The 24,188-nt window shown below is 34.4% G+C and overlaps 1 protein-coding gene across 1 annotated transcript in view; it reads right to left on the bottom strand.

Annotated features, from left to right (window-relative positions):
• LOC149806956 (peroxidasin-like) overlaps positions 1–24,188 on the bottom strand; it is a 116,818-nt gene that overhangs the window by 26,797 nt on the left and 65,833 nt on the right. Inside the window, exons 3-4 of the mRNA XM_089960114.1 lie at positions 11,685–11,756; positions 7,808–7,879 (exon numbers count right to left, since the gene is read on the bottom strand). Coding sequence (XP_089816240.1) covers positions 7,808–7,879; positions 11,685–11,756 — 144 coding nt within the window. The remainder of the gene's footprint in view (positions 1–7,807; positions 7,880–11,684; positions 11,757–24,188) is intronic.

Here is a 24,188-nt window from a genome sequence, read left to right as displayed (position 1 = left end):
AAAGTATGTCCCCACAGTTTATTGTCTTTTTTGTGCTTGTTTTCATAGGTGGAAGACGTCAGGTGGTGGTCTGGGATGGAAACGCCTTGATTTAATGTGTTTACCTGAGTATATACCACACAGTCTGCTGCGAACAGCTGCCAGATTGACATTGCATAAAGCACCAGCAGATCTGGGCCTATGTTGTTCACTCTCAGCATTTGAGAAAACGACTATTATCTGACCTCTTCTTAATTGTAGTGGCTTTACAAATGCGAAAATACCAAAGAGCAGGTCACAGTTTTACGTTTCCTTACCATAACATCGTATTAAGAAACTTTTTCATACCACGGAGCAGGTCTTAGTTTTACATGCATATATACCTTACCATAACTTCACATTAGGAAACATTTTCATCCGACAATGTTTTCATGACCGTGTTTTAGCATTATTCTTTCGAGCAGTTTTTTTCTTCTTCTTTTTTTCAATTCAAGTTTTGAAGCAGGATTGTCAGTTGGTTTACATGTTAAACTGTTCGTTCATGAAAATTAAAGAAAAAAGTATGACTTAATTTTTACAATTTTTTATTAACTTAACCTGTATGTATTCATTATAGTTGTCAAGATCAAGTAAACTATGGTGGCAATTTTAACCCTTTTACTATGGCTCATTGTCTACTATTAAATCGGCACGTTGTATTACGTCATGATCTACTGATAATGGGACTTATTATATACATACAACCCATGATTTAAAACATCGTATACTTGATTCCTCGCAAGTAGAAGATGACGTAAGGTAAAGGTCACCCATTATTTAGACGCAAAGTACAATTTGAGTAAAGTGATGAAGTCAAAGTTCACGAAGAAAGAGAACATAAAATCTTGCCTTTTTATCGTGAAACAAATGTTTTGGAAATACATCATCAGCACAGCAGCATGATATGGGTTCTGTATAGTGTCGAGTTTGGTAGCAGGACACAGACCACTCTCGATCGAGGTCAAGCGTGATCCAATTTCCTTTTTGCTATCGAGTTCACCGTGATACAAGCATTCAGAGCAAGTTAATATACCGATAATCTGTATATATCGAACAGCAAGCAAAAGCGTGGCGTGCTCCGATCTTTCAGAGTATAGCATGCTGATATTGCAGTACAAAAGAAATTCGACCATCCAAACTTGTCGAGATAAATGTGTGTGTCATTTGAATTTTTAACGTAGCTTTAACAATTTTTCAGTCATATCGCTACGATGTCTTAAGTGGGAGGGTTTGTAGTGATGTCTAGCACTGGGGCATCATGCCGCAGACATGTAGCATGATGTCCCACCCAGTCACATTATCCAGACACCAGGCTGACCAGTATAACGCTAACCTCTTAATGCAGAGCGCCAAGCGAGGCAGCTGTTAGTGCCTTTTTTGTATGTCTTTGGTTTGACTCGGCCGGATATCGAGATAAATAAGAATGATTCGAATAGTAAGGAGTTCGGATGATCCAGTCTGTGTTTGCATGTATCGAAATGTTTAGGGAAAATGTGTTGGTTTGGATGAACTGAAAATTTAATATGATCCAAGTTGGGACAATCAAGGGTCTATTTTCTTGAGTTCCAGTTTCTCTCGAAAGTTTCGTATTTTACATATTTGGCTAATTTCTAAATATAAAGCGACTCCTGACATTTCACATAGATAGTACGTGTTACTTAAAGCAGGATTCAGCAATGCTTATGTTTGCGTGAATCCGTTTTACTTAAATATTCAATATGTATCACTTGCTAGCTCAGTATGATTAGCACAGACTTCGAATGCGTATGAATGTGCTCCGAATGAATGACCGGTTTTAAAATCGAACATATGTATCAAACATTTGAGATACAATTAAAACGTGTAGCGGGTCAGAGTTTCTTTTTAATTTTTGTATCAAGAAATGCAAACTCAGAAAGTTCAACTTCATATCAGTGTATTTCAGAAAGAAAAGGGACAAAACAAAAATACCGAATTTGGGTTGCATTTATGTACCACTTTTATACAGTGGTACGTGTATTCTCATTATATAATCTCTATATACGCACCAAATCAAAAGAATCTGATTCCGTTATGTTCAGTACTTTAATTTATGTATTCAAATTATGCATTCACTGGAAATACAAAGCGTTCATCAATAATATTATGGGACAGAGACATTAATTTGGAATTATAGTGAACTCAAACAATGACATCTAGGATTATATTATTCTAATTCCTCAAAACACATGCTACTAACAGCACATCAACAGCGTTAGATCGTATTTCCAATACCAATGGAATTTAATTAGAACTTTGTTCAAAAAGATTGGCGATAAAACGTTTTGGACTATTTTGGATTGAAATCGCACTTCTGTAAGTTCTTTTTTAATTTTTCACTTTGAAATCTTGGGAAATGAATTATTTATTGATTGTTTACAAAACTTGTTGGCTTTCGCTCTTTTCTATTACTTTGATTAAGACAATATAGTCGTAATAGTATATGTTTTGAGAGTGAGGATCTCAATAGTTTATATGTTATGACAATAGTACTAAGTCTTGGGGTTTAATAATATACTCAGGACAGAAATCAGTTTCATATTCGAATTCGCTTTTTAACGCATAATAAGCGTTTATTTTGTTATGGAGCGAGTACATGCACTGATTTCTACGTAGTGACAAAGAATCCACAATTATATGCTCTCAGAACATGACTCAGGGGCATTTTTATCGTCTAATACCCGACATGCTTTTGAAACGTGACATGCTACCATTGTATTATGGTAAACGATCAAGTTTCAAAGTATGTCAGTTCACAAACATATTTATCTCACCTTGAGGGAGTTATTTTACATTTATGCAACACCATATTCATCCTCTAGGTCCACACCCAGTAGCTGTAACTAGCTTCTAAAATAGTTGCACGCATAAATGGACCACCTCTAATCCTATCCTGAAATTTTAAGTTTATATTTTTGAACCGTGTAGAGGGAGTCGAGCATACAAAACAAACGTATGCACGTACTGACGTACGCGAATATGGACAGACGGTATTTGCATTAATCACGCCTTTGCTCCGAGGATTAAAAGTACGAATGAAACTGAAAAGTTACATGACGTCACAACGCAGTAAAATTTTAAAGCAAACATTACTGCACACCTCGAAATGAAATCCAAACTGTCGAGTTATGTACGGCTGTGAAAAAGATGGAAAGATTTAAGTCATGCACTCGTTTGTGTCTGGTTTTGGACTGTGTGTCGACGCATGAAATGTATGATCACTTTAATACCACTACACTCTCTTGTCCCTTCGTGTGAGGAAACCATGCTACCCTTTAAACAAACGTTTTCTGGGTGCCATCTTTAATCTCACCGTTTTTGTGTGGTCAGGGAGAACAGTTTTCAAAGATGATAGCAGAGCTGACTCTGTAGCATTACAAAATAACATAACATGTTGATTCATAATTGCATTCTTCCAGTCCCTAAAATTCCAAGAAATCTTGATAAAGAAATCACTCAGTGCAACTATCAACATTGCTATCAGCATATTTGCCTCTTTTCAGGAATGTTGGCACCAACTGTAATGACACTGGAATTCTTTTTCTAATCTAGATGAGATTTTTACGTTTGTATATTAATGGAATTACCTTGAGTACGCTGTTGTGGATATGTTTCAAGTAGATACTCTTCCTTACCGGTATGTTCGGATATATTCCATTTTTGACATAAAATTCATATTTTATAAGAAAGATCCGATTCACCTTAGTTAACTAAATGGCAACCGTACATGCATATTGCCAACACTGCATCAAAAACCTTTGTTTCACGTCGACTGTTTATAAATCTAATCTTTTGTCGAAAAAGGTGTCGGTGAATGAAGGTCGCTGGGAGAAAGAAAGTCGCGGAAATTTGGTAAAACTGCCTACTCCTGACGGGCAATGATTTAAATGTATACCATGTTATCTTGCGTTTCTGATGATCGAGCTCAGGAACATAAGAAGTGGAAAGAAGTATAATATCATGATGTCTGGCTCATAATAATAGTCCTATTCGAACCGGCAAAATAAAATATCACCAGACTGGGAATCTAGGGATAGTTCAGGGTGTAAGCTGTTCGTATGAAAACCTTGTGAATTATTATCTTACGTTGTTGGTCATGCAAGTTATAGTAACGCATTACATACAGTTATTGGTGCTTTTGGCTCTCATTTCCCTCTTCTCTGTCATTTGACATTTACTCCTATTGTAAATTTCTATTATAAATTCCATCCATCCCCCCATACAATCCCCATATTATATTAAGCATCGAGTAAGAATATTGTTGTCTGCATTAAATAGGTTTAGTTTGCCTCAGTTTCCACATACTCTATAACTATCTTGCTACGTTCTATCTTACGAAAAATTACACCATTACGATATTTCATTCATATATTATCTATTCATTACTTTCCATTTCCACGTCCTGATCTCTGATTGTCAAGTTCTCTTAGCTTTTGTCTTCGGTAATTTTTGTCTCCTTAGCAGCGTAATAATTATTACGATTTTAAGTTTTCTGCCCGTTTATTAAATTTCAACGTGTCCTTTCTCTTTCAAAAGGAAAATCACCTCCCATCCCACCTGCAAGAAGTATTTATTTGTTTGCATTTTTCGTATAAAGTTATATTTATGAAAGTCGCTTCATTTAAATGTCTTTGTCTCAGTTTGCATTCCCTACATAACTTAAAGCTGACACTTGTATCTGAATAGATACTCTTCCAACAATTAACATGTATTCTACAAACAATTAACTTGAATTCTACAAACAATTAACTTGTACCACCGACTCTGAGTATGCAGTACAAAATCATTGATGCCCGTGAAAGCATTCACACCTAGGAATAATGATGTAACCGATCCCAATCTCTGCACTGAGTATCAGGTGAGATCATTGATAGTATAGTCTGCCTAAATGTAAATTCACGATAAACTGTACTATTCGAACTCTGTACCAAGTGCAAGTAATGGCAGTGAGAAAGGTGAGTTTAAAGATATTAGCACTTTTGAAATATCATATTTTTAACAATGTGTTAACAACAGGTGCGATTTAGGATGAGGTTCGCAATGCATTAGATTAGCAAGGTGATATGAAATATTATTTATGTCAACAAGTACGAAATAGCCACATTTCTTGCAAAATTATTGTATATATTCAGTGGCAAGAAAGATTAATCATGTTGCCAGCATAACTAAATTAGAATCTTAAACCCCATGAATAAATTTAAACTTTTAAATTGACACTTAAAAATCACATCTAAAGTTATTTAGTACACAAATAATTTTTTCCTAATAAATTTCATTTGTGAAAACAAAATTACACTAGGACTATCATAAATTGTATGTATGTATGTATGTATGTATGTATGTATGTATGTATGTATGTATGTATGTATGTATGTATGTATGTGTGTGTGTGTGTGTGTGCGTTCGTGCGTGCGTGTGTGTGTGTGTGTGACCTTATTACCTCTTCAGCATCATGCTAATCAAAACACGGATAATACACTATCATGAAACACGAAAAAAAAAACCAAGTGAAAAAATAATACAGACATCCTGCGTCAACAAGCATCTTTACAAGATGAAACATGTTAATATATACAATAATATAATTATGTCTATGAATTTTTCTAACTAAATATCATTTGGCTTGATATGGCCTCACCAACTTGAAACATTCGTTCCATGCTGCTAATGTCACAGTGTGTAAGTACATTAGGCATATAGTGTTACAAGACTAAAAATAACGTTGGAATAGACAGACAAGGATTTTTAGGTGTGTCTTGGAATAGGGCTGGGAATGATGCAATAATTAGTTTGAAGCTGGTGACTGATACCTTAATTTAATTATACCTATCTAGCCCTACAAAAGAAGAAAGAAAAAAAAAATGGAAAATTGATACAACTGTAAAATTGTGTGCCTTTCTTACTACAAGACAAATATATGAGTGCATGCATTTATGCGTTTGTGCGCGAGTGCGGCTGTATGTATGTATGTATGTATGTATGAATGCATGCATGCATGCATGCATGTATGTATGTATGTATGTATGTATGTATGTATGTATGTATGTAAGCATGCATTTATGTAAGCATGCATGCATGAATATCTAAATATGTATGGTAATAAGAATACATATGTTGATACAACGGTACTGTTTTTACTTAGCTTAGTATAACACTTGTATTCTTTAAACTTTTAGCTGGTGGAAGAAAGGGATCCAAAATAATGTATGTACACGTGGCATCTATTGATAAATGATGAATATTTACTTTATGTGATTGAAGCATAAATGTTATAGATACTAAACAGCGAGGAACACGAGATTCTAATCAAAGTAGGAATAACAGGGAACAAGCCCTGTGTGAATAAAGAGAACCAGGGGTGATAATATTTGGTAATAATTACTATATGTGAACCAGATGATATTACATCGCCATGGATTGTTAAACAAGATTCCGGGACTTGGATGTCAAGACTGGGCACAGGCTTGGTTTCATTAAACAATAACATATTACGTATCCGTTATGCTAATACATGTTAGCTTTAAGTAGGGCATGCATTTTATTGTAGTAAGAAGCTAGACCGCTCACCGTCAACATCTTTAATCTATTCCTTACATCATCATCGATAGACAACTGACAGTGGAATGAATCCCTTAATAAGTCATAAAATCTGCAAATTGGTAAGTGCAACACCATGCAACTGCAATTAACTATAACAGCCTGAATAAAAAACCACCCCCAAAAAACAATATAAAAAATCCCCCCCCAACAAAACATTATGATGAAAAGACTGACTAAGTCGCACGAAAACGAATAACAGAAGAGGGATACAAGCTACATGCACACGAATTAAACTTGCAGAGCAAACAGTTAAACACTTTGTTTGAAAAAACTACAGCACACAGGAACAACTACAAACAGATTGTATAATTTGCAAAATAAAGAATTTTTTTTGAAATGAATGGAAAAATACAAGGATAGGGATTTAAAATGAGAATAAACAGAAGAGCAAAACAGAAAAAGGAAAACATATTAGGGACAATTTTTATTTCCAGTTTTGTGTTACTTCTTGGTATTGATAATTGTAATTTACAAGACTCGTATCGAAACCCAACTGTGTACTATAAATACGAACCGGCAGAACTTAGACAAGTATGCAGTCAGCAAAAGAATGCGGAATGGGGCATAACAGCTGAAGCCGCATCAAGTCAGAAGTCGGAGATATTGCGGAACAAACCATGAATACAATCGAGCAACAACCATTTCATCGGTCAAGAACAGGTCTACGTCTTTTATAAATGTCCCAGACAAACACAAGCTTAGTAAATATAATTTACCACGCACCATTAAACAGTCCTAACAGTGTCATAATTCTGCTTGCTGCTAAACCAACTCCATTATACGATAGGGTCACCGCTTAAATAGTCTGTCTTTGTGTATGTCAGAATTTATTTAACTGGGCACTGATTATTCCCAACTAATAAGAGGTTAGTGCTAAAATTGGTCGGCCTGGTGTCAGGATAATGTGACTGGGTGGGACATCATGCCAGTGCTGGACATCACTATAAACTGCACACTGAAGACATCGTAGCGATACGACTGAATTTGTTAAAAATCCAACACACACACACGCACGCACGTACACATACATTCCTCATATATATATATATATATATATATATATATATATATATATATATATATATATATATATATATATATATATATATATATATATATATATATATATATACACGATGCATAAAAGTGAGCAAATGTCTGCGATACTTACAATTGTTCCAACTTGGGAACGCTTGTCAAAACTCTGCCCTCTATAGACTCGATTCTATTTTTATACAGGTATCTGAAAAGGAGAACACAGGGAATCAGTTCCATGTCAGAACTGGTTTGATAAGACATGCAAAAATTCTAAGAAATAGATCTGGTGGTTCCTTAACGATAAACTATTTGACATGAAGTTGAAATGGTCCATAGCTAAAAAGAACGCAAACTATTTATGTTTCATCTAATCTTTTATTGGCCGAAAGATTAAATATTATATCGGCCAATTGAAAAGAGAGTTTGATCCATTGCGATAAAAATAGTAGAAAATTAACTTTTAATCAAATTAAGATGTTGAAAAGAAGAAAGTAGTATCTCTGTGTGATAACAACTTCGCTAATACCTTTTTTATCGGTTTTGTTCAATGTACAAGAATACAAGTCATATGGAGATTAACAGTCCTTCCAAGTGCACTGGATCCAACAAGGGATCACGTGAGTCAGGGATTGATTAAGATTGTCACGTTGTGTGAGAAAATTTGCTAACAATTCCTGCTCACGTTTACAAATGTCTTCTGATAGAATTCGTATTTCAAAGTACTTTGGGCAATGTCAATACGTGTTATATAATATTACGACTTTAGTCCGATTCTGAAACAAAGAAACTACCAGCCTGTGATGTGACTTAGCTATTGCGTCACAGTCAAGTTCGCGGTGGTAAAAAAGACTTTGTTTTGCCATGAGCCAGTGATGTTACCGGTCGGCTTAGGCTTAGAGACCGGAAAACCCGACATTATAACATACCAGTGCTACTACCCCAGACACTTTTCAAAGAGACCACTGGTAAAAATTAGGGTGAGTTTCTCACGCCGCCAGACATTATCTGTTACATTCGTTTTGGAAGAATCAGTACAGGTTTTGACGTGACTAAAGAAACAGCACAGTTCTCCGAGAGTAAATTGTGCACTCGTAAAAAGAGCAGGTACAAGGAGTTCTAGGAAATTCGGACGAGATTTGGGAAAAAGTCTTCTAAGGAAGCTTTCCGGATGAGATAGAGCGCCACCCGAAGATTAGAGAGAGGAGAAGACGTAGAGAGCACGTGTAAATAGGCAATTGTGCGAAGGCACAGGGTCAGGAGAATAGGCAGTTGTGCGAAGGCGCAGGGCCAGGAGAATAGGCAGTTGTGCAAAGGCGTAGGGCCGGAGAACGGAGACAAGGGTACCGGAAGTACCGACAAGGCGGACGTTGCAGAGTAACATAGAAGGGACACGGGAAGGAAAGACTCTCGCCTTCAATTTCGCGTGATGAAAATTTTTGCTATTTCTACGTGAATCAAAGCTTGAAAATTGTTTATATTTCAACTGCTTTACTTCAACTTGATGCGGATGCTGAAAAATATTTAATACTGACCTATAAAAACATCATATATATATGTGTGTGTGTGTGTGTGTCTGTGTGTGTGAATATGTAATATATATATAGAGAGAGAGACATGCGGAGTGATAGTCTAAATGAAGCATAAAGCACTATACCACGAAACGAAAGGTTTAAACGTTTATATGACATACTTGCTTTATTACAGTGATTAATAATAATAATAATAATAATAATAATAATAATAATAATAATAAAACAACACCTGTAAAGTACTAGATTAAAGGTACTTTTCCGTCGTAATAAATGTAGGTGCAAAATGACATGCACTCTTTTCAACTTTGGTGTGGGAAAATGATTGTCTGGTATAAATGAAGCATAAAAAACAACACATTCTCAAGATTACATAGACTAGCAAATTTATGCGCAGGAACACGCGATAGCAGTGAGTATATCATAGGCCAGTCACAGTGAATTATTGGCATAACAAACCAGGATGATGAACGTTGACTGAGGAGAAGACTGTCATTTGTCTTGCATTAAAGAGATAGACAATATAAACTGGGTTATCACATTTGCATTTGGTTTAGACATTGATTGTACATGTATAAATTTTCAAGCGTACTTAATTAAGGTAGTAGATTTCATTGTGAGTTGGTACTTTTGGTTGTGCCTTCAATAATAAAAGACGTAAAGGCGACAGACCGTGCTCCGGCTGTATTTCTACTTAAATATTGATGGGATTCATAGCCTCTCATTTTGAATTTATATTCATGTACTTCTTTTAGTCTAATTGCAATTTACAGCCAGATGATGATACTACTACTACTACTACTACTACTACTACTACTACTAATAATAATAATAATTCTGCAAAGGGTGAATCAGTTAGTTAAAGATTATTCTCTCTTGCGACTTTCTTCTAAAAAACCATTACACATACATATATCTGTGTCAAAGCTTTTGTTTCCACACCAGAGTTTCGCATTTTTGCCAGTGATGAAAATTCCAAGAAACGCTATCTGATTTTCCCCAATCATTGTACATTGCTCCATTTCAAGCGTATTTCCCAAGCAAACAGAATCATCCCTTTTCATTAGCTGTCTCCTTCGTAAAAGTGATCAAAATTAAATGTCAAATGAAGTAGGCGAATGGCTAGTAAATGTGTGCTAAGTAGAACCATTACACAGGTATTAACACCATGATATTGCAGGTCATAGAGTTTAACATTTTATTCTGATTTGATGCCAAGGTGATATTAACAGCTTCTTGACAGGGATTTCGGCAAGTCATGTTGGGAAATGAGACAGCAGCTGGTATACCTAAGTCAGATTGGGGTTTAGACCCTTCAGTCGTGAGAACATCACGTTCAACGGCTATGAAAAGCCATCGAGTGGTAAGCATAGCTTGTTATAATGTTTCATGTAAAAAGTAAATACCGTTATAATCAACAGAAAAATGAAACGAATTTTATCGGAAAGGGGGAATGAGACGTCACTAACCAATTAAACATCGACTTGCCAAACGTTTCAGTTTCAAACGTAGACAACTTTGAATACTCACATATTCAGTACGGTATAATATGCAAACGCATGTGTATATGAAGAAAGGTGCTGATTATAATATATAAAAAGACCAGTAAAGACTAACAATGTTTGAGTTTTTGTCTACGCGTGCAAAGATAATTTAAATGCAACGACTAGGGGATTTTCCCCAGAAAAAAGGACCCTCTCAAAATAAATTTGATGCAAAATGACAGGTCTTCAACTTAAGTAGGGACTAATATCAATTATATTTCGGTATAATGTAAAAAAAAATGTTTCATTGGACTGATATCAGTTCATTACATTTCAGCACAAATAAACACACATGTTTTAAATGACTGAAATCAATTACATATCGGTATAATTAAAAAGAATGTTTATATGTCAAATGAAGTAAGTAAAGGTCTGAAGTTAGTAGGTCTTTTTATCCATGTCAACACGAGATTGAGAAACGTTCCTGACAGTTACCGCACCTGCCATGTTAACACGAAAACGTAAGAGATACGGATTTGGTGAAAGTTAGACCGTAATTTAGGCAAATATTCAATTGTATTAGCTGTCAGTCAGAACTTGCTTTTGTTTAATTCTCTAATTAAAGTACATGGCTTAATTTAAAATATATATGCAACGTTTTGGTTAAATTCAAATGAAAGTCTGACCTTTAGGGTAATGACTTTTGATCTTGTACATTGTGTGACAAAAAGTTTACTTCCACCATGGAAATCTTTGTTTCAGTTTCAATAAAATATAAAATATAACATAAAAAGGAGCGAATTCTGAGCCGAGCTATTCTTGCCTTTATTGTTCCTCAGCTTAGTAGGGAATGATATCAAACACAGAAAAAATGCATTGCATTAAAACTATTCCAGCTCATAAAAAAGTTTCTTTGTTACATTCATCCCCTTATATATGTACCGTGAAAGGCGATGTCTGGTAACAATAAGTAATGACTGAACGCGGTTATACTTACAAATATCTGAGTTCTGATAAACCATCAAAGACGCCGTCAACCAGCTTTTCGATATGATTGTTATTGAGTAACCTGAAAAGGGAAAATAAACTGAAAACAAAATATGATCGTGGGAACAACATTTTTGCTGCAGTTCGAATATAATGAAGAAAATCAATTTTAATCAAATTTCCTTCACCGATTAAACCAGTGACCCCGAAACCACAAATATAAACGTTTGATGGCTTCTACATTCCAAAAGTTGTTATAACGGCTCAATTAAATATTGTGCGTGTTTTATCATATATCTAATGTTACGTGTTTTGGCTCTAATAAACAGTGACAAAAGAAAGAGTGAAAACAACAAGAATGGAAAATTTTAACAAAGAATGTAGTTCCCTGGAAAAATAATGTAAAAATAAAAAAAATAAGAACTTAGATATTTTAAGAATCAAACCAAAATTAATCCAAGAATAGACCAGGAATTGAATCTTAGAAGTCCTAAGAATGAAATGTTCTAATGAATTCAAATTCGAGTCTCGACGAAGAATCTAAGATGGAAGGCGATGATGTATACTGTAGCTATTATTGTGCTGTTGTGTCTACAGTTCTGTGTTATTCACAAACAATAATCCGGTGTTTGAATTTCCCAATAAAATTTAATGAAATGTCTTTGTCCAAGAATTCTGTATGAGCACTCATATATTTCCAGGAAAAAGAATCAATCGTTTTGAATCCAAATAATTCGAATGAACATCAAAATAACTCCAAACTGACAGAACAAAAGAACACATTTATGTCCCAGTGTTTTTAAGCCTGACTGAGAATTATCTCTATAAACAAAGATTATACAGTAATTTGAAACGCAGAACAAATTCCTGGATGAGGGTCAACTTTCGAGAATCTTCGACCTCTAACAGCACGCAGCCCCAATATGACCTTGACGTAAACCAATACTTTTACTCTAAGAATAAGATAAAAATAAAAAGTTGTTTACTTCTCTCAGTGATTTCTGAAATCAAGATCGGGAAATAGGTCAGCTTTAGGTGTTTACAACTGAAGAGTCAAGGTCAAACTATTTTCTGAAAAAATATCGAGTTCCTAGTAAACAGAAACTATATTATTTTGACATTTAATGAAATTAAAAATACAAAGTTTAAAACTTACAGACAATTAAATTAAATAAAATATAAATTAAATCCAATAAACGTAACACTCCTTTGCGAATTACTCAAAACAATATTCCGGTATTTGGATTCCGAATAAAATTTAAATAAATGTATTTGTCTGAGAATTATATATGAGCACTCAAATATCTCCGGGAAAAGAACAAACAATCTTGTAGAATCCAAATAATTGGAATAAAAATTAACATATAACTCCAAACTGTCATAACAGACACTATACAATGTAAAGTAAACGCCCCAATGAGAAATATCTCTCTAAGCATCACTATTAAAATTAACTACTGCGCAATTTCGGAAGACCCAGAATTACGAAATATAGGCTGTTTACATATTTTAAAAAATCACTTACTCTTAGTACGTCCTTGATAAAATCAATCACTTTACTCCAAGAATAAAATAAAAATAGAAAGTTATTTGCTTGTCTCGGTGATTTCTGAATCAAGGTCGGAAACTAAGTCAAAACTAGAAACAGTGCTTCTGTTATTAGGTATATATATATATATATATATATATATATATATATATATATATATATATATATATATATATATATATATATATATATATATATATATATATATATACCATTTATTAACAAATAGAGATAAACAGTTTTAGTAACATTAGTATTATGTATAATACACGCTTATTAGAAGAAAAGAAAATAAATTACACAAAAAAAAAAAAATTACAAAGATAAATGTAATCAACATATACACTAGTATATATATAAAGGTCAGGTCAAAATGAATTTTCTGGAAAGTACCAAATTCCTAGTAAACAAAACTACATTACTTTGACACGTAATGAAATTAAAAGTAAAAGATTTTAAAACTTACAAACAATTAAATTAAGCTAAATATAAATTGCATCAAATATACGTAACATATGTCACCACACGGCAATCATTATTTTATCTCAAAGACGTTGACACTTATAACTTTTTACACTGTTTATGAAATAAATTACTGCAAATGTCAATACTTTTGGCGATAAATTGTGTAATTTATCTTGTGAACATATCAAGCAGGAAACTGACACGGAGTGGACACAGTAATCATACGTAGCGTCGTACTAATGAGTAGAATACATATGATCGTTATGGTATGAGGCATTACTAACCAATTAAACATCGGCTGGCCAAAAGTGAAAGTTTCAAACGTATTACACTAAATGTAGTCAGCTTTGAATGCTTACTGTTATGTATATTTGATTTAATTATATTTGATTTAATATATATTTATTTCAATTTAATTGTTCGCCAGTTTTATTTGTTTTATTTTTCATTACATGCTATAGTAATGTAAATTTATTCACTGGAGATGATACTTCTTCCAGAAAATATTTTGACCTTGACTGTTCGTTTTAGCAAACATGAGGTGTTAACCTAGATCCTGACCTTCATTTAAATTAGTAGCAACCACGTAAATAAGTTCAAATGATTTATTGTTGTCGAGGTCCTGATGGGACTACGTGGTTTAAAATGTAAACAACTTTTAAAATTTTATTTCTTAGAGTAAAACGATTGATTTTCGTCAGGGCCACACTGTGTGCACGTAATTTTTATCAAGTAAATGATTTCGACGAGGTTCTGGAACATGATCACGTGACCCCCTTTTGCGTTTTAGAATGCGATATGAAATTTGTTTTGGAGAGATATTCTCAGTTTTGGGCTTTTACTTTACACTGGAAAGTATATGTGACCAGTTTTCGAGTTTTCGAGTAATATGTTAATTTTTCTCCAGATTATCTGGATTCAAAAGGAGTAAGTCGTTTTTTCCCTGGAAATATACATGTGCTCATACAGAATTCTTGATCAAAGATAGCTCTTATAAACTTTTTTTCAGATTTCCAAAAACCGGAGTGATCATTTTGTTTCTACAAGGAACTGTAGACTTCAACACTACATGTTACAGCATAGGTCATCGTCTTCCATCTTGGATTATTCGTCGGGACTCGAACTTGAAATCATTTGAACATTTTATTATTAGGACTAATAAAATTTTATTCGTTGATTATTCTTGGGTTATTTTTGGATTTGATTCTTAAAACCGTAAGTTCGTATTTTTTATTTTTACAGAATTCTTCAAGGAAATAAATTATTGTATTTTTTAAAGCTTGTTGTTTTCACTCTTTCTCGTATTACTGTTTATTCGAGCCTAAACACGTAATATAAGTTTACATAATCAGCAAAGTATACTAATGAATAGCGTGTATGGTGCTGACTCTAGTCCGTTAAAAAGACAAGTAAAGACAGGCAATATTTGTATACGACGTTAGTTAGACTCCAGTGCACGAAAAAGACATGCAATGGCTAGCACGATGTAGTGAATATCTCAGTCCCAGTAAAAACTGTCTTGATGCAGCAACATTACATAGCACACGATGTAGTGAATATCTCAGTCCCAGTAAAAACTGTCTTGATGCAGCAACATTACATAGCACACGATGTAGTGAATAACTCGGTGCCAGTAATAACTGTATTGATGCAGCTACATTACATAACACACGATGTAGTGAATATCTCAATGCCATTAATAACTATCTTGATGCAGCAATATTGCATAGCGCAAGATGTAGTGAATAACTCAGTGCCAGTAATAACTGTATTGATGCAGCAATATTGCATAGCGCACGATTTAGTGAATAACTCAGTGCCAGTATTAACTGTCTTGATACAACAACATTACGTAGCACACGGTGTAGTGAATAATTCAGTGCCAGTATTAACTGTCTTGATGCAGCAACATTACGTAGCACACGATGTAGTGAATAACTCAGTGCCAGTAATAACTGTCTTGATGCAGCAACATTACATAGCAAACGATGTAGTGAATAACTCAGTGCCAGTAATAACTGTCTTGATGCAACAACATTACGTAGCACACGATGTAGTGAATAACTCAGTACCAGTATTAACTGTCTTGATACAACAACATTACGTAGCACACGGTGTAGTGAATAATTCCGTGCCAGTAATAACTGTCTTGATGCAGCAACATTGCATAGCAAAGGATGTAGTGAATAACTCAGTGCCAGTAATAACTGTCTTGATGCAGCAACATTACATAGCAAACGATGTAGTGAATAACTCAGTGCCAGTAATAACTGTCTTGACGCAGCAATATTACATAACATACGATGTAGTGAATATTTCAGTGCCATCAACACACACATTGTTAGTAATACATCTTTTGGCAAAGAAACGAAACAAGATTTGTAAGGCGTTTGATTGCTAAACTCGTGCCAATTACAACACCTTGTGAAAGTCTCTAACGTTCATTGACTTCTAATTGGCAATAGCATTTCATTTCACACATGCTCTTATTACACTTGTGCCATATTTAGTGATTATATTGAACATTTCACACGTTCTTATCACACGTGTGCCATATTTAGTTATTCTTTTGAATATTGCACAGATTTCTTAAAATAAAAATTACATTTGTACCATAGTTGGTGATTCTAATGAACGTTTCACACATTTTCTTATCACGTGTGCCATATTTAGTGAGTCTACCGAATATTTTACAAATGTTCTTATTACATTTGTGCCATAGTTAATGATTCTATGGAACATTTCACACATGTCATTATCACATGTATCGTATATTTAGTGAGTATACCGAACATTTCGCACATGTTATTATCACATGTATCGCATAATTAGTGAGTATACCGAACATTTTGCACATGTTATTATCACATGTATCGCATATATAGTGAGTATACCGAACATTTCGCACATATTATTATCACATGTATCGCATAATTAGTGAGTATACCGAACATTTTGCACATGTTATTATCACATGTATCGCATAATTAGTGAGTATACCGAACATTTCGCACATGTTATTATCACATGTACCGCATAATTAGTGAGTATACCGAACATTTCACACGTTATTATCACATGTATCGCATAATTAGTGAGTATACCGAACATTTCACACATGTTATTACATGTATCGCATAATTAGTGAGTATACCGAACATTTCACACGTTATTATCACATGTACCGCATAATTAGTGAGTATACCGAACATTTCGCACATGTTATTATCACATGTACCGCATAATTAGTGAGTATACCGAACATTTCACACATGTTATTATCACATGCATCGCATAATTAGTGAATATACCGAACATTTCACACATGTTATTATCACATGTATCGCATAATTAATGAGTATACCGAACATTTTGCACGTTATTATCACATGTATCGCATAATTAGTGAGTATACCGAACATTTCACACATGTTATTATCACATGTATCACATAATTAGTGAGTATACCGAACATTTCGCACATGTTATTATCACATGTACCGCATAATTAGTGAGTATACCGAACATTTCACACATGTTATTATCACATGTATCGCATAATTAGTGAGTATACCGACCATTTCGCACATGTTATTATCACATGTACCGCATAATTAGTGCGTATACCGAACATTTCACACATGTTATTATAACATGTATCGCATAATTAGTTAGTATACCGAACATTTCGCACATGTTATTATCACATGTATCGCATAATTAGTGAGTATACCGAACATTTCGCACATGTTATTATCACATGTACCGCATAATTAGTGAGTATACCGAACATTTCACACATGTTATTATCACATGTATCGCATAATTAGTGAGTATACCGAACATTTCGCACATGTTATTATCACATGTACCGCATAATTAGTGAGTATACCGAACATTTCGCACATGTTATTATCACATGTATCGCATAATTAGTGAGTATACCGAACATTTTGCACGTTATTATCACATGTATCGCATAATTAGTGAGTATACCGAACATTTCACACATGTTATTATCACATGTATCGCATAATTAATGAGTATACCGAACATTTCACACATGTTATTATCACATGTACCGCATAATTAGTGAGTATACCGAACATTTCACACGTTATTATCACATGTATCGCATAATTAATGAGTATACCGAACATTTTGCACGTTATTATCACATGTATCGCATAATTAGTGAGTATACCGAACATTTCACACATGTTATTATCACATGTATCGCATAATTAGTGAGTATACCGAACATTTCGCACATGTTATTATCACATGTACCGCATAATTAGTGAGTATACCGAACATTTCACACATGTTATTATCACATGTATCGCATAATTAGTGAGTATACCGAACATTTCGCACATGTTATTATCACATGTACCGCATAATTAGTGAGTATACCGAACATTTCACACATGTTATTATCACATGTATCGCATAATTAGTGAGTATACCGAACATTTCGCACATGTTATTATCACATGTACCGCATAATTAGTGAGTATACCGAGCATTTCACACATGTTATTATCACATGTATCGCATAATTAGTTAGTATACCGAACATTTCGCACATGTTATTATCACATGTATCGCATAATTAGTGAGTATACCGGACATTTCGCACATGTTATTATCACATGTACCGCATAATTAGTGAGTATACCGAACATTTCACACATGTTATTATCACATGTATCGCATAATTAGTGAGTATACCGAACATTTCACACATGTTATTATCACATGTATCGCATAATTAGTGAGTATACCGAACATTTCGCACATGTTATTATCACATGTATCGCATAATTAGTGAGTATACCGAACATTTCGCACATGTTATTATCACATGTACCGCATAATTAGTGAGTATACCGAACATTTCGCACATGTTATTATCACATGTATCGCATAATTAGTGAGTATACCGAACATTTTGCACATGTTATTATCACATGTATCGCATAATTAGTGAGTATACCGAACATTTCACACATGTTATTATCACATGTATCGCATAATTAATGAGTATACCGAACATTTCACACATGTTATTATCACATGTACCGCATAATTAGTGAGTATACCGAACATTTCACACGTTATTATCACATGTATCGCATAATTAGTGAGTATACCGAACATTTCTCACATGTTATTATCACATGTACCGCATAATTAGTGAGTATACCGAACATTTCACACATGTTATTATCACATGTATCGCATAATTAGTGAGTATACCGAACATTTCACACGTTATTATCACATGTATCGCATAATTAGTGAATATACCGAACATTTCAAACGTTATTATCACATGTATCGCATAATTAATGAGTATACCGAACATTTTGCACATGTTATTATCACATGTATCGCATAATTAGTGAGTATACCGAACATTTCGCACATGTTATTATCACATGTACCGCATAATTAGTGAGTATACCGAACATTTCACACATGTTATTATCACATGTATCGCATAATTAGTGAGTATACCGAACATTTCGCACATGTTATTATCACATGTATCGCATAATTAGTGAGTATACCGAACATTTTGCGCATGTTATTATCACATGTATCGCATAATTAGTGAGTATACCGAACATTTCACATGTTATTATCACATGTATCGCATAATTAATGAGTATACCGAACATTTCATACATGTTATTATCACATGTACCGCATAATTAGTGAGTATACCGATCATTTCGCACATGTTATTATCACATGTATCGCATAATTAGTGCGTATACCGAACATTTCACACATGTTATTATCACATGTATCGCATAATTAATGAGTATACCGAACATTTCACACATGTTATTATCACATGTATCGCATAATTAGTGAGTATACCGAACATTTTGCACATGTTGTTATCACATGTATCGCATAATTAGTGAGTATACCGAACATTTCACACATGTTATTATCACATGTATCGCATAATTAGTGAGTATACCGAACATTTCACACATGTTATTATCACATGTATCGCATAATTAGTGAGTATACCGAACATTTCGCACATGTTATTATCACATGTATCGCATAATTAGTGAGTATACCGAACATTTCGCACATGTTATTATCACATGTATCGCATAATTAGTGAGTATACCGAGCATTTCACACATGTTATTATCACATGTACCGCATAATTAGTGAGTATACCGAACATTTCACACATGTTATTATCACATGTATCGCATAATTAGTGAGTATACCGAACATTTCACACATGTTATTATCACATGTATCGCATAATTAGTGAGTATACCGAACATTTTGCACATGTTGTTATCACATGTATCGCATAATTAGTGAGTATACCGAACATTTCACACATGTTATTATCACATGTATCGCATAATTAGTGAGTATACCGAACATTTCACACATGTTATTATCACATGTATCGCATAATTAGTGAGTATACCGAACATTTCACACATGTTATTATCACATGTATCGCATAATTAGTGAGTATACCGAACATTTCACACATGTTATTATCACATGTACCGCATAATTAGTGAGTATACCGAACATTTCGCACATGTTATTATCACATGTATGGCATAATTAGTGAGTATACCGAACATTTCACACATGTTTCTATTACTTCTGCGCCATGTTTAACGATTCTTTTGAACATATCACATCTGTTCTATGACATGTGTGCCATGTTTAATGATTATGTTCAGCATTTCACAGGTTTTACTGCATTTGTGTCATGTTTATCGATTCTATTGAACATTACACACATGTTCTTATTACATGTGTGCCGAGTTTAGCGATTGTCTTTAACGTTTTTTGCACGCTTTTATTACACATGTGCCATGTTTAGCGATTCTACTGAGTATTCACACAGCAGGAAACATGCTTGGCAAAACAAATCTACGGTTATGGAGAAATATCTTGTCGAAAGTAGTATATAAAACCCACTGCATTTGTAATTGCAGAGGCAAACGAGAGAGAGAGAGAGAGAGAGAGAGAGAGAGAGAGAGAGAGAGAGAGAGAGAGAAACTGTTTTGGAGAGGGGAATAGCCCTTGATGATACAGTAAGTGAAATGTAGAGCAAACATCCCAATAATATTTCTATCCAAAAAGCAGCTAAACGTTCGGTAGAGATGAAAGGAAGCAAAATGTTTTCTTCGTTGTGGGTAAAAGTATGAAAAGCCCTGTTGAATAGTAGGAATTTGAAATAATTGATATTGCAATGGACGACTGTATCTCTAATCAGTTCTAAACACATGCATTTTAATCAGTTGATCTACTGAGAAATGACTTTATCTCTGATTTGTTCTATGACTGGTGCTAATTGAATTTTTTTCTTCTATCTCTGATAGCTTCTAAGCACAGACACACTTAATTAAACAAAATTCACACCATGTGACTTTTAATGCGTCAGATAGCCGTGACAAGTTTAGTTGGATCTAAATTAAAGCTTTTAATTGTGTCTGCCTTAGAATGGTTGTTTTAGTATTGTGTACATGAGTTGCTGGAACTGTGAAATACAATCTATGACCTTTTGACTACAATCTAATTAGTCAATACAGTATATATTGATAACGGAAACGACCATATTCTATTCAGACTGTCTAACACATCTGACTGACGGAATGGACCATGTTCTGTTCAGACTAACACATCTGACTGACGGAATAGACCATGTTCTATTCAGACTGTCTAACACATCTGACGCAATAACGTATATTTATCATGTGAATTTTGACATATCTGGTTAATCAGACTAGATTTCATACCGTGTAAATCAGCTATTAAGCGGTTGCAACACGATGCTGGGTAATTGTTCATTATCAATGTCGAATCCAGGTAAATATGTGCGAAGTTGTATGAATGCTCAGCACTTGAATGTTCAGCATAATGCGCTGACAGATCTGGGTTTGTGTAGTTTTTTTTTAAAGGAGTAGTCAGTAGTACAATCACGATATACATAATCTACAGGTGCATTATGCATTAGCAGTTCAGAATCTTTGTTGTTTGTAGTTTGACTCAACTTATAAGCGAGTTTATACGATGTGTGTGCCTTTGGTGATGCATTCCAAGCACATTACTCGAAACACCAATTCCGTATCGCTGAAACTCCGTCCCAAAACTACATTAAGATACAACTTTTCTTACATCACACATAGTTTTCAGTCTCAGCAAAACACCTCGTAAAGCGATTGCTAAGATTCCATTACTCCATTCATCTTGGAAAAAAATGACTACTGAGTATTCCGTGAGCAATACCGGACTTAGCTACAACTGAATTCCACATAAATGTTTCGTTTGTTATACACAAATAATTGTCAAGGAATATTAGCTTCATGTATATACAATAATGCTATTATAAAGTGTCCCTCAAACATTTATACTGCTGACTGGGGTATATCGTCACTACTGTATATCTCCAACCGATTTCTTTCCGTGCTTTATTAGATGTCAAGTAAAATTATATTGAGGGTTTCTTTTAGATTATGTATACCAACTAAAATAATAGTTTTATATCATTAGATTGAGCATGTCATGTCAAATAAATGCTGACAAGTCATACATTGCAGGTAACTTCATAATCATGTAACGAGTTGGTAGTCTAGCAACGTAATTTTTCAATCAATGAAGTTCACTGATCATAGAACTGTTAAGCAGCGTGAAGGCGGGGTGGTGGTGGTGGTGTCAACATTGTACGGGCAATTTATACTAATTTAATAACCACTGTTATCCAATGCCAAATATGTTTCGATTATTTATATTTATATTTATTGCTCCATTATAAATTTATCATAAATACTCATTTGAACTGTTTAAATTAATGATTTTATTTTACTAACCAATGATATAAATTCATTCATCACTCTTATCATTTGGAAACGTTCAATAGGAAGGATAGCTATGGGTCCCTATGTTCGCTGTGCCCAGGGCCCCAAAAGCCCTAATCCGGTCCTGACCAAAACTGACACGACGTCAATGAGTTATTTTATTTGCATGTGATGCATATGAGATTTCAGTTTCACATTATAAGGATCATAAATGTTACCTGGTTTTATGACTTCAAAGTTAAATGAATTTTACGTCTGCGTCTACACTCGAGCTTTAGTCCTTTGTTAGATATAGGATTGCCAGTAGAGGGAGTCACACAGACCTCTTAAAAGTTTAGCTGGACCTTTATTCTCATTAGAGTTTATCGGCCGCAGAGAGTACTGCGAGTTATTGAAAGTTGAATAGCATATTCGGTCCATGCTATCCCGTAATTATTCTTTATTCAAGACAAAATTGCTTGACAAATTGTGTGCAGCAAACGAATTCCATTTGGTGTATCTCACAGGTCCGGACCGCTCCACCTCGGTTGGGGAAAGTCGCGGTTCCCTCGTCCGAGTCATACCAAAGACCAATAAAGGTGGTACTAACCGTTTCCTTGCTTGGCGCTCAGCAAGAAGAAGCTAGTGTTATGACTGGTCAGCCACGTGTCAGAATAATGTGACTGGGAGGGACATTATTCTACATATCTGCGGCATGACGCAGCTGTGCTAGTCATCAATGTAAACTGCCACACTGAAGACATCGTAGCTACATGACTCACAGTTTTAAAGCTATGTTAAAATACACACACACGCACGCACGCATGCACAAACACACACACACACACACACACACACACACACACACACACACACACACGTCCGTGAATGTCTCGTTCAGCAAGGCTGAGATCTCGTTGAGTTATGCAAGAAGACTGGTTAAACGAGATAACCTCTGCTTGTTCCTGTATCCCGTTGTATTTGACTTGTCTAAACGTAAAACTGTAGCTGCTGCCACAGCAGGAAGAGTGATAGATACGTCTCAGGAAGCTAACGCAGTTGAGAAAATAAGTTATTATAAACATTTTGGTTAAATTATTATCATTATCGCGATTCAAAATTGTTATTCAAGTAGTATGGTCTCAAACTAAGTAACAGAAACGAGTGAAAACCAACAAAGTTTTGTAAAATTCAATAAATAATTTATTTTCATTGAATACACAGATAAATTTAAAAAAGAACTTACAGTATTGCGAATTAAATTCCAGTGGTGTTCGAAATAATGCTAGAAGTGTTGATGTGTCTATAGTCTGGAATGTACAAATGTACCGATGGCCTAAAGTGTGATAATGTATTAACAGTCTTTCAATCAATCATTGTAATATAATCTAAAATGTATTTGTCTGAAATCACTATCATTCCAAATTAGTGGTTCTGTCCAAGATAATTACTGAGCACTTTGTAATTCCGGGGAATGATAATTTGAATAAATAATTCCACCCAAATCGAAACCTGAACACAACAATACAAATGATTCTGCTTCTGATGCTATGAGAAGAAGGAATAACGTTTCAAGTAAACAGGGTTATATAAAATACTAAGACACAAGCGTAAGGCCAGGCTGTAGGTCCAAAAATAATTTCTAGAAAATTCGAAG

This window comes from Sinohyriopsis cumingii, chromosome 1 (assembly GCF_028554795.1).
Source record: "Sinohyriopsis cumingii isolate HCF-2022 chromosome 1, ASM2855479v2, whole genome shotgun sequence".
Taxonomy (NCBI): domain Eukaryota; kingdom Metazoa; phylum Mollusca; class Bivalvia; order Unionida; family Unionidae; genus Sinohyriopsis; species Sinohyriopsis cumingii.
The sequence above is the reverse complement of the archived record's forward strand: the minus strand, read 5'-3'. Positions and strand labels throughout refer to the sequence as shown.